This window comes from Puntigrus tetrazona, chromosome 6 (genome assembly GCF_018831695.1).
Source record: "Puntigrus tetrazona isolate hp1 chromosome 6, ASM1883169v1, whole genome shotgun sequence".
In the NCBI taxonomy this organism is placed as follows: Eukaryota; Metazoa; Chordata; class Actinopteri; order Cypriniformes; family Cyprinidae; genus Puntigrus; species Puntigrus tetrazona.
Window position 1 is genome coordinate 19,140,379 of NC_056704.1, and position 12,460 is coordinate 19,152,838.

At 39.1% G+C, this 12,460-nt stretch overlaps 1 protein-coding gene, 1 long non-coding RNA gene and 1 other non-coding gene across 5 annotated transcripts in view; 1 reads left to right on the plus strand and 2 right to left on the minus strand.

Moving 5' to 3' along the window:
- vdrb (vitamin D receptor b) overlaps window positions 1–9,353 on the minus strand; it is a 34,671-nt gene extending 25,318 nt beyond the window's left edge. For 2 of the 3 annotated variants that reach the window (XR_006251201.1, XM_043242378.1), the window contains exons 1-3: window positions 8,660–9,352; window positions 524–668; window positions 247–377 (exon numbers count right to left, since the gene is read on the minus strand). Coding sequence is in view for 2 of the 3 variants with exons in the window: in XM_043242378.1 (XP_043098313.1) it covers window positions 247–377; window positions 524–666 (274 nt within the window). In the remaining variant the exon portion in view is untranslated. Of the gene's footprint in view, window positions 1–246; window positions 378–523; window positions 669–4,533; window positions 4,599–8,659 lie in introns of all 3 variants that reach the window. The other variant, XM_043242380.1, reaches the window with a different exon arrangement.
- Window positions 9,354–9,367: 14 nt separating this feature from the next.
- LOC122347223 lies at window positions 9,368–11,316 on the minus strand. The gene is made up of 3 exons (XR_006251202.1): window positions 11,199–11,316; window positions 10,576–10,743; window positions 9,368–10,348 (listed from the first exon to the last, which is right to left on the minus strand). It is a non-coding gene; the product is annotated as an uncharacterized LOC122347223 (long non-coding RNA).
- A 407-nt stretch (window positions 11,317–11,723) lies between these two features.
- Window positions 11,724–11,795, plus strand: trnaq-uug. Its single transcript has one exon. It is a non-coding gene; the product is annotated as a tRNA-Gln (tRNA).
- The last annotated feature ends 665 nt before the right edge of the window (window positions 11,796–12,460 follow it).

A 12,460-nucleotide genomic window follows, 5' to 3' on the forward strand; every position in this document is an offset into this window, starting at 1 on the left:
AGTTTTCCAACAGCCTTTTTGGACCTTTTGTGACTGGATCATCTTACCTGCTTTTGTTTGGAACAACCTTACAAACAGCATACCATTCCTGCAAAGCCCTTCGAGGCCGCAAAAATGACATTTGGAAGCTTTTGAGACTGCAGGGTAAATAAAATCTAAACTATAATTAAAATGTGATGTAACAAAGTATATCTTGGCTCCCAGTAATCAGTGTTCCGAGATGTGTCAAGCTGGCTAGTAACTCACACTCTTTCATCATGCCAATATCCAGGCAACGCTTGAGTCTGCAGGCCTGGCAGTGGCGACGGTTATCTTTAGTGATGGTACAGCTTCCATTAAAAGGACAGGTAAAACTGGCCTTCCGCTTCATACTGCGCCTAATGAACACACGCGTAAAAATGCTAAAAATAGTCTGGCAGTATCACATTGGTTACAGATAATATGTGTTAATGTGTTTCTTAATGAACATCGGTGTAAATGTGCGAATACCAAATTGGATGAGAGAAAGTGTGTGTGTGTGTACCTGAAGAAGCCTTTGCAGCCCTCGCAGGTCATCGCATTAAAGTGAAAGCCAGTGGCTTTGTCTCCACACACACCACAGATCCGTGGGACATTACGGTCAAACTCATCTGGCACTTGAGTGGACGTACTAACGGCTGACTCCATCACTGTTGGAGACAAAAGAGGAAAAGGAAAACATGGTCAAACACACAGAGTTGTGTATTTACGAGGACGATGGGAAGAATAACACAGACTGCAGAATTACAATTTAAAAGAAAGCAAATTGAATATAATTGAAAAAGTTAATTATTCCTGAGATACTCTAAGCTACTCTTGTCTTCAGGGTCACATGATTCTTCAGAAGTCATTGTAATAAGCAGATTTGGTGATGCAATGCAATAAAAATAGAAAACAGATATTTTAGAATATTAGCATTCTGACTAAAGTTTGATCGAATACATGCAGCTTTAATGAGCACAAGATACTCATTTCATAAACAAAAGAATTTGATTATTCTAATCCTTTTGACCGGTAGATCAGAAAAAAACAAAAACAAAAAAACTATAGGAAATGCCTCTTTCATTAACACAGACTGACAGCATAACAAAACCACAAATCATAACTGACGTTCTTTAGCAAGTCTTGAATAATTAACAATCCTTTAATAGAACAATAAATCACTTTGATTAAAGCCATGAGGCCAGTATCACAAACTGAATGGGGGGGGGGTTCTTTATATAAGCATCACTAATGTATGCGCATTGATAAAGAGCGTACGAGATAGAGGGGAATATTAATTAGCTATCAGTGCTACACCATTGAGGAAGGGCAGGAGGACTGGAGTGGTTGTAGGGGACCGTGCAAATGAAAACAAACAGATGTCAGCTTCAATATCTCCATCAGAAGACTTTTTTGAAACGAATACAAAAAAAAACAAAAAAACAAGGTCGGCAAACACATAAACATAAAAACAATACTGAACAGTGTACACTGAACAACCAGTGAGCAGCAGCAGCCATGTTGAAATGAGTCAGAGGTCAAAGTGACACACCAACTCAAACAGCTAAAAAGCATCAGGTGATAAGAACATTGTCACAATAAATGTGTATATGATAACAGCACGCGATTAACTCTTCAAACTTATCACAGTCGTAATACATGGAATCAGCAATAAAGTGGAGATCTATGTGAAAGGTCACAGGGACATCACGACGCGGTGTATACAAACAGGAACAGCGCAAACCAAATAAACATACCTCGGCACAGAGGGTGATGTCACAGTTTTCCTGTTTTTACTCAGTAAGTTGAGGAAATTCCTACTTCGAGGTAAAAAGAAAAAAAAAGCCTTTTTTGTGAGCTCTTTGCTATAAACAGAATCTTTCGGCTGGAAAATATGCTAAAAACTTCAAATATGACAAGTTTACCTACTTAAATCCTAGTTCAGTTGTAGTATAGACACACACACACACACACACACACACACACACACACACGTGACCTCTTCAAGAGAAAGTTCTCAAATTACTCTAATGCACACAGAAAACTCACCCTAATAAAACCATTTCAAAACACTTCAGCACATAATGATGCATTTATCTAAATTGGGCTGTTCATTTATTCATCTATTCAAAATGTGTGAAACATTTGCAATCCCCGTTTGTGAAGATGTAGTTGGCAGTCAGCCACAAACATGGCACTACTTATGTGCATATTTTTGAAGGTAACCTGCAGATGGACGTTGTTATTTTTCTTGGCTCATCCAGTAATGATAATGATTGTTTTTGCTTGTCAATATCCAGACAGATTCAAAAAGGAGGACAGACGTAAGTCACATAACAAAAAAAACTACTTAAAAAAATGAATAAATTAACAATTATAAAAAAATGTTTCAATAAAACAAATGCAAACTTTTGCGAAGTACAGGCACAAACAAACTGTTTAAATGCATGCGTTATTACGTATGAAAATATAAAACAGACAGGTACTTGTTTCAAAGAAAGTAATGCAATTCATATACTATTTAGGTCATTTTATCATACGTGCTTACATAAGCATTCACGTGTCGGCGCAGGAAAAAAGTCACTGAGTTTCATTATTCTTGATTGCACCTAATTTCTCAACAGCCTGTGGAAAAAAAATCTTTTAAATAATAAAGTAGACTTAGTGAACTGAGCTGTAGCTATGAATGATTAGCCTTGCTATACAATATAGTCCTCATCAACTAATATTATGAGCAATTTTCCGTATTACACTAAGCAATTTAAAATTAACTTAACATTTAAAATCGAAAACATTGATTTAGCAAAAAAAAAACAACAAACAAAAACGGAAGGTTTAATATTACTAATTCCCTGCTAATAAAATAAAGTTAACACTAAGTGTAGCAGAAATCTCTTTCCTTCTAAAGGGGACACTAAAAGCAGTCATTTTAAAAGAAATTGTTTGGTAAATTTAGTCCTCGCTTTTAACAGGCCCCCAAAATCATTAACTGCGCGTGAACATTGAGATTTTGGACTGTGCACATCACATCTCCGCTATTCGCACTTGCTTCAGTATATGGCTCTTGTTATCAATGCACACATAGCATGAAGGAGATAAGAGACTTTCAGAAAATGTTAAATGCGTCTTAATTTGCCGGTCCGGTTAATGTTTCATCTGATGCCACACAGCATGTAGGAAATCTGAGAACACCTGGGATATTGTAGATCTGGACATGTGAAGACGGCATGACTGACACCTTGACTGCGCCCTTTCTATATGTACGATCGTGATGCCCTTTAAGGTAGTTAGAGTTAATGATTAAACTGACTGAAGCATCACATAGCACTAACAAGTATGTAGGCCAAGGTGTACGAGAAAGACTGTCCCTCTTCAGCAGAATGACCTGGATGTGAGTGCAATGGCCTGTTTATCATATAAAAGTACATGAGGTACTGCATGACTAAAGCGGAGAACATCGTCTTCGGAGTAACATGTGAACGATCGTTATGAGTAAATCAAAATTGAAAACTTGGAGAAAATACGGTGAGAATTGACTTTGACCTCCTTCTCGAAAACAAATGCAGAGAGCAAAGTCATTGCTGATAACCACAGATTAGCATATTCCATAACATTTTGCCAGTAGTTATTGTGTAACATCAGCGCTCATGCTATAGTAACTCTATAACATGTAGCTATGGTGATACTTCCATCAACACGCGTAGCTATGGTTCCTTCGCAATAAATGCTTCTAGAAACTGCATAATGCGGCTCGACTTTGTAACTAGTGTGACATTTAGGCATAGTTAGGTCATAAATTTAAGTAAACACAGAGAAAAATCACCCGCCAGCCCTTACAGCAGAGGCTGAGGGGCGCCTGTGTGCAGGACAGGACAGAGATGCTGTCAGGGTTTCATAAACCTTCATTAGCTATGACAACAGACAGAGACGGGCTCACACGGCAGGAATGCCAGGCCTGACATGGAGACCGTGTGGAAAACACAGGAACCCATGCAACATTACATGCTAAAGTCCTGTAGAAATGTTCTCGCACTTGGGAGCGACCCGGCAAACTGGCTTTGACGGCTATAATGGCAGAACGATCAGCAGGCCCATAAAAACAGACAGAGACTTCGAGACAAACTGTCCTACACATTTCCTCCACACACACGCACGCACGCACGCCAAGGGAATATGTGTGTATGTGTAATGCGCAGAGCCAGTTGGGTCAGTTCGGGTCCAGAACACACAGAAACTGCTGTTGTCCTCACACGAACCCTACTGGAAACACAGTGCCAGATTATAACACTGCCACACACACAAAGTCTCTCACACACACACACAACACACAAAATTCCACAAGTACACCACACAAATACAAACTAAAACTCATGCCAAGCAACACTCTATGAGGACATGGTAAAGTCATTTTTCTGTCGGATTCTTTTGGAGATTTTTATCTGAACAGGGCAGAAACGTATACTAGTTACGTGAATGTATAAGTAATTGTTTATGCTAGATGTTTAACCACAGGCAGCATTTACATTAACATACCCCTCAGGAGCCGGAACAGTCGAAATCAAGCTGGTTTAGATTTAACCCTATGAAATGTGGTAATCCTGTGGAGAAACACAAATTTAATCCATGTAGGCCAATGTCACATCCTCAAAAGACAAAAAAAAAAACACTTCAACATAAACACAACTTAAAGAGACAGTTCACATAAAAATGTAAATACAGTCATCATTTACTCACCTCGTGTGGAACACACAAGATGATATTTTTGAAAAACGTGTGTATATTTTTGTCCGTAACATGGAAATCAATTGCAACCGAAGCTGTTTGGTTACCAACATTCTTCAAAATATCATCTTTTATGTTCCACTGAAGAAAAGAAACTCAGATTGGAACACCACAAGACACGAGATGAGTAAATGACCACATAGTTTTCATTTTTGGGTAAACCATCCATCCCTACTTATATTTGACTTGATATTTATTTATTTTACAATACTTTTTAGAAAAAATACTGTCACTGAGCTGTCACTGAAGTGGTAACCTGAGGTAAAAAAGCTAACTATGTACACTTTTAATATGCACAATTTTGAAGTAAATAAGATTTTAAAAAATGCAGCGTTTAGCTTTGAGAGTACCATGCTATTTTTTTATCTAACAATGTATATTAGTAAACTTGTAAAATAAGTGCCAAATGTGCATCTAAAAATTTTATATAACATTTATATAACATTGTGACGAAGAACCTAAATTGAGCCAATCACCACGACGATTGGCCAATCATTGCACTCTGCTGTCAGTAAATGTTTGTGTAATGACCACTAAACTTTATAAGTATAATTAATGCATTTACTTCGCATGTATGTAATTAGGGTGACACACACAAGATTCCTCCGCTTGTATATGATCCCTTATATATACTGCCGGACTGCACAAAGTAACTAAAGGATCCTACAGAAATCAATGCCACGGAAATAAAACAAAAATCATACATTTTCTGTGTTATTTCAGTCTATTTGACTCCCAGTCCATGTAGGTTTAGTAAAGCCATATATAGCAATGTCAAGCACTAAGCAAATAGTACCAATCCACAGTAGCCGAAGATACGCTGCGCAAAGACATACATTAATCATTTATCATTCCATCATGCTGAAAAACCTCCTCACACTGAACATCAATTATTTCTGAACTGTTAAATTCACCATAAGCAAACAAATATTATTTAAATCAGATGCGTAGACAAAGATAGCACTGTAAAACATTAGCCACAGTAAATAAACAAACATCAGGCCAACACTGTACAAGTTACATTACAAAATGGCCTGAAGTCAAATATAGGCTGTTTACGAATGAGAAATCTCTCTCGGCTGTGAATAGCCATTTTTACGTGTACGTCTTTGGTTACCCTTGCCGTAACGCGACCACTCACTCGGTCCATGCAAAACACGGGGCAAGAACACACACATGACCAGAAAAGTGTAATTGACTCCTCCTTCCTCTTTCCTCCCTTTTCCCTCCTTCCGTACAGGGGGTCTTTCTACCCTGTGTCCAATCCCAGTGGTCTGCATGCACACACACGCATACACACACATACAGAGCCAACTTCCCCTTCAATGGGCCTCTCTACAGGGCTACAGTCAAGGCCTCACAGCTTCTGCCTAGAGTTACAGAAACTACACACAGGCACACACATTCCAGCCTCTGAAATGAGCACCGCCACAATAACAACCTAAACATCACAATCCAGCTCCTTTAAACAAAAGGAACACATCATCAGTACAACATGCATAAAAGGCAGACGTGTACAAAGGAAGTCCAGCATGACACAGACAGAATCGATCACGTTTTAAAAAAAAGGATTATACAGGTGCATGGGCATTCTGGACTATACTGAACATGTAAACATCCAGTATAGGGCAAAAAAGATTTTAATGTTCCTGTCCGTACCGGAGCTCAGCAGAAACCCCCCCCACATATTTTGAGTAATTTCTCCTGAACGGAAAAGACAAACGAACAACCAAAAATGAAATGTGTGCATGTGTGTGTATGTATGCATTAGTTCAAAGGTTTGTAAGATTTATTCATGTTTTTGAAAGAAGTCTCTTATTCTTATCAAGGCTGCATTTATTTATGCAGGAAAACAGTAATAATATAAAACAGTAAAACTATTTAAAAAAAACTTTTTCATTTTCATATATTTGAAAACAATTTATTCCTGTTGTGGCAAAGCTGAATTTTCAGCAGCCATTACTTCAGTCTTCAGTGTCACATGACTGGAGATCAAGAAACACACTATCCGTGTTTAAAACAGTCATGCAGCTTAATCTTTTTGTGAATTTTTTTGTTTGTTTTTCTTTTTTTGGGGGTGGGGGTACTTGAACAGAATTGTAAAATTGAAAACGTCTTTTGATTAATTTATTGCGTTATTGCTTAATAAAGCATTTGTTTCTTAAAAAAAAAGGACTGACCCCAAACATTGGAACAGTAGTGTACATACAAAAGAAATAAAAGGGAAAGTGGGTTTTGAAATCTTTCCAGGGTATCGCGTCTAATCTTGTTACATGGTTGGCTATCTCATACTATTTCCACTCAAATTAGAAAATCGCAACCCTGAATTTGAACAATAGAGCATCGTTCTCAAAACAACCACTTCTACCAATTGCATTACAGCAGCACAAACACATTATCTGATACAACAAGTCTTCGCCATTGCAAACCTATTAGCCATTCTAATGCGGGACGAGGGTAAGCTTTACATTGTTTTTAAATATCTACCACCTAACATCACCTAAAAATAAGAATAAATATGACCAGCCAATCACTTTGACCACGTTTTGCCTGACATGCCCTAACTAGTTGTCCATTAGGAACGGTGGAAAAAGTCCTAGCCCAGTTCAACCGACATGTTAAACAAACTCTGCAAACTACAACAGATTCTCAACATACCAACAGCACAATGTGCTTTCATGTCAGAGTCACACGCTCGCTCTCCTATATGACCCACAAGGGCATTATGTTAAACAATACTGATAAGGTTCAATTTACGTAAAATAGTAGGTTTATCCCAGTTTATTAGGCTTTTATTAAAGCATTTATAAAAGGTTTTACTTCCATCATCAGGTTTTAGAGAAAAAAAACCACAGGCCTCAATTAGGTAAAACACTTAATATGCAAATTTTGTTCAGAGCATAGTGTAAAAAGGACCATAACGTTTATCTAGACAGCAGAACATTAGAAAGTACATGAAAACAAACGTAAAAAAAATGTTTAAACGAAATAATAACATTCACTTACAATTAAACAGTATAGACATAAGCAAATACATAATATATAATGTCTGTACGTATATTTAAATATGCAGATTATGTGGAAAATATGAATGAAAGTTTATTTACATTGTAACAATTGCAATATATAGTAACTAATGATCTGTTACACCTTATATAATTTCATGTATGGTTATATTATCAAATAAACCTGTTATAAAGTAATACCGCAAACACAGACGTAAAAAAACACGTAAGCGATCTGAATCATTCGTACTGTACGTTTTATTAAGCATTAATTTATCAAAGTGCATCTCTGAGATTAGTGTTTGGTTAGAGAAGTCAGCTCAGTCTCTAAAGAAGTAACTTTAAATGCGTTCGTAAAACTATAGAAGCGAGATTGTCGCTGTGGCTGGATGATGTCGCAGTTGGAAATTACCGCAACAGATGAGCAGATACGCAGCTTTACTATCAAACTCATTACCATTACACGCTTTTAAGTCGCTTTCAACATAATTAATGCTTCATTAGCACGAATTTGCTGCTTTAACTCATCCTTCAGAACTGGCTGTACTCGAAGGCATGCAAAGTTTTCCACGATGCGTAACTTGCCAAGGTCGGCGTTTAAATCGCATTCAATCAGTGCAACGAGACAGATGCACCAAAGACACACAACGAATAAATAAACAGGTATTAAAGTGACAAACGCGTTTTAGCTCAGCGACTACCACACTAGCTCTCTCTCTCTCTGGATCTCATGTGCCAGGTTAAAAAAACAGTCACTTGAGTAGGTTACCTAACATTAGCAGACTAGCAGCTTTTGTTTTGAATTGCATTAGTGTGAGCACAAGGTTCACTTTGATAATAGTGTGCGTTAGAGTAAACCGCTCGCTTCGTACCTGCGTGCAACTTTTCCGATCAAGAGAGATGTGACTTTTGCCGCTTCGCTCCAGCCCGTAACTTGTAAATCTTGTTTTCTTCACGCCGAGAACTTGGCGCCAGCTCACATGCTAGCACGCCGAGAAAACACGCCCACCGCCTCGGCAGCGCAGCCCGCAGAGGGTCGCCTCGCTCCGCGTCCAGCCGCGCCGCAGCCCCGTAACTCGCGTTCGAGCCTCTGGAGGAGCTAGTCGACGAGATGCTAACGAATCACGCTGGCTATCGCGGCTTGGCAATCCATCCCGTGCAGATTTAATCGCGAGTCTGTGGATTAACGAAAGACAAAATAACACGACCGAAAAATATCGGTCGATCCCGAAAGCGCTTCCTCCGCGCCCTGTAGGTGATTTGCAGTTTCCGGGCACAAAACAAACTTTGAACCCACGCTGGTTAGGACTGTAAAAATGTTGTACTTGACCCTAAATAGATGGGACTCCGTGTAATTACGCCCCGCCCCGACTCAACCCTGTACGGCGGATTTTCCTCCAATAACGGATCAAAGACTGTGCTGTGAGCGTACGTCCGCTGTTTTGGTTGGTGTGACATCCTCTGCCACGCGCGCACTGTTTGGACAGGTCGGTTGTTCGTAAAGCGCGTGGGGACAACTCCCACATTCCACAAGCAAAACACACTCACTCACACGAACCCCACTGCAATTCACAGGCGAGCTGCTGCGCGCGCACACACACTCACGCTCACTCACACGCGCTCACGCGCGCGAGGGGTGTGTCGTGACGTCAGAGGCACCAGCGAGGTAAACAGTTTGTCCGCATGAGGTCGAGCGTTATATTCGCGTGTAAACGAGGAGAAATGTGTGTCAGGCACTTGGTTCTACGCCGAAGGAACGCTTCGTGTACTCGTCCTGTTGTTGCAAGCCTGCAGCCTGTGACTTTCTTTCTTCTCCGGAACACAAAAGAACGACAGGCTGTGTGCACCGTTCATTTTCATTGTATGTGGCAAAAATAAATAAATAAAAAGAACGAGGCAAGGCCATTCCCTCACACGGGGTCGGAAAGCGTGCATAAATGATGAGAGAAACGAAATGAACTCCATTTACTGTAGCATTTTGCTGCTCTATTAAGAAAAACATAAATGCAACACAAAACAATTTATGGCCCAGCCAATAACCTACTTAACCTAATAGCAGTAGGCGATTTCTGGTCTCTACAGTTACCGCAGTAAGTCATGGAAATGTTCAGCCATCTATGACGGCCAGCCTTTTTTTTTTAAATATAATATTTGGGTTTGTAAGGAGATGAGTTCATGTTTTACTTGGGTGTGTCTGCCTGAGTAGTATAGCAGAGGCTTCTGTTTCAGGCCTGGAAGGCTAGCTGTGTGCGTGCGTGTGTATGCATAAGAGAAAAATAACATACAAGTTTGATTGTGTTAGTCTGATCACATGAGACAATTCAGCCCTGTGGCACACAGCGGGAGAAGAGCGGTTCTGTGTCGTGTTTGTGCGCAGGCATGTGAGCTGTAAGGATTGACGGCCAACGTTGAGATAAAGGAAGAGAAATATGATGGAGTGACGTAGTGAAAGGAAGATCGAAGAGGCATGAACGGAAGTAAGGGATGCAGAGAGAGGGGCCTCTCATGGTTATCCATTGGCTGTTTCCGTCGTCCTCTCACGAGAACATATGGGCTATTGTCTGGAAATATAAAGGGGCACGTTTAGGGTACTAAGCATGCTTTGTACGTCCATTTAAAACGGCACCGCAAAGAGAAAATAAAAGAGATACGGAATTAATAGTGTCTTTGTGCTAATAATACGGCGCGTGAATCTACGATGTTTAATCTGGTTTTGTGACCTTCAGAGGATTCTGTCGAGGCATTCGCCTACAAAGACTAAGCTACATGCTAAAGACTAAGATCATACCTTCATTCTCCTCTTTCCTTTTCCCACGTACAAAATGTTCTGATGGTTACGGTGATATAACAGGTCGTAACCTCTCACAGACTACAAAGATCACTGTGGAATGTGCGTGGAACTAGAATGTTACTTCATTGTAGGTCAAAGGTCAAGGGCAGCCGGCCAATCGGGATTCTGTATTGAAATCAGATAAATACATATCTTAAAATCTTGTTTTTTTAAAAGCTATACACAATAAAACATTATCAGGAATACATTTTGCAAACAGCAGTGGTATTGCTACAGTGCTAAGAGTTTTTTTTCCTCCTATACAGTAATGAAAATATTTCATATTTGAAGATTAGTCAAAAAGGGAAATAGGAGAAAACGCTTATCTTTTGTGCTACATATTTACGCGAAACTAAAATGCCACAGCAAAAAAAAATACAAATCTGATTAAGAGTGAGAAAAAAATTAACCAAAATACAGACATTTTACTGATCGACTCTTGTAATTTTTTTTTAAAGAATCTGCTATATTTATTTTACATGTTTTAGTCACGCTTAAATTAATACATTTAGTCAGTAAACGCACTTGATTGTTGGTGCTCGGAAGTCTAACGAAATCGGAGGCTAATAAAAGGAGCCTACCGTTTTGCAACAATCTGATGCGTCTGTTTCTCGGTAGAAAGGTATAAATAAGTAAATAATACGATTAAAAGCCTTTTCAGGAGGGCAGTTCAGAGTGCGTGCGAGATTTGCCTTCAGTCCGAGGAACTGACAACACGAGACGAGCTGAAGTTAAACAGGTCCCGGCGTGGAAGCGGCTAAACATAACACAGTATGATATGAAGAGACACGTTATAGCGATAGCGTAAACAAATACAACGAAAAAGCTAATACATTTCGACAAATATTAACGTAGTTAGGTTGTAATTTATACAAAAGATACTAAAAATAACTCGCTGTTGGTTTGCTAGAACCTGCTATTGACTAGCTAAGAATGCTACCCAAGCATTATAACGTTAAATACCGAAAAGAAGCATAGCAAATACGTGTTAAATATGCGCAGTTTAATGGACAGAACAGGTAAATACGTAAAACGTAAGTATAAAGAACGTGAAGAAACTGTTATTGGGTGAATAAGTGTGGTTATGTCGCTCTTCCCGGCAGCGCGGTCCCATGGTGTAATGGTTAGCACTCTGGACTTTGAATCCAGCGATCCGAGTTCAAATCTCGGTGGGACCTCGTCCTTTTGAAAATGTACAAAAAGCTACCATATCCGTAAACAAAAACAAATGCAACGTCGTGTTAAATTAGCGTAGAGCATCAACGACGCACCTCCATGAAATGCTGTTAAATCAGCTTGTGTATGTTTACTAAACAATTGTGTCCTCAGGAAGCAGGCACGCTCCTATTTCAGTTATTGATGAGAAAGGGTGATTTTTGATATTTGATAGCCGGTTATGGAAAAGTGAAAATATTTGTTACAAAAACTGACTCAGTACATATCAGGACAATGAAAATAACCCCTCCACAATACAATAGATGATGCCTTAACGGTAATAGCCATAGTTTGTTTGTAATGTGCACTTTACAATATACGATGAAGTCATTTTAGACTGTATTTTACAGTAATTAATTGTAAAACCATAGATGTGAACTCCAATACTAGATAGTGGATGTAGGCAAATTGCCAAACTTTTGTGACCTCATTCATCTGCTTATATTTTGCTTGCATATGTCACAATAATTGCACTGTAAAATATAAATATTATAAAATGTACATTGTGCAGAGCTGAAAGGCATATTTTGATTACAGTCTGCTGGTAACTAGGTGATAAATAGTTTTTAAGCATAATTAAACGGCTTAACTTAAAAGGTCAAGTTTAGGATTGTAGGCCACACCTAAG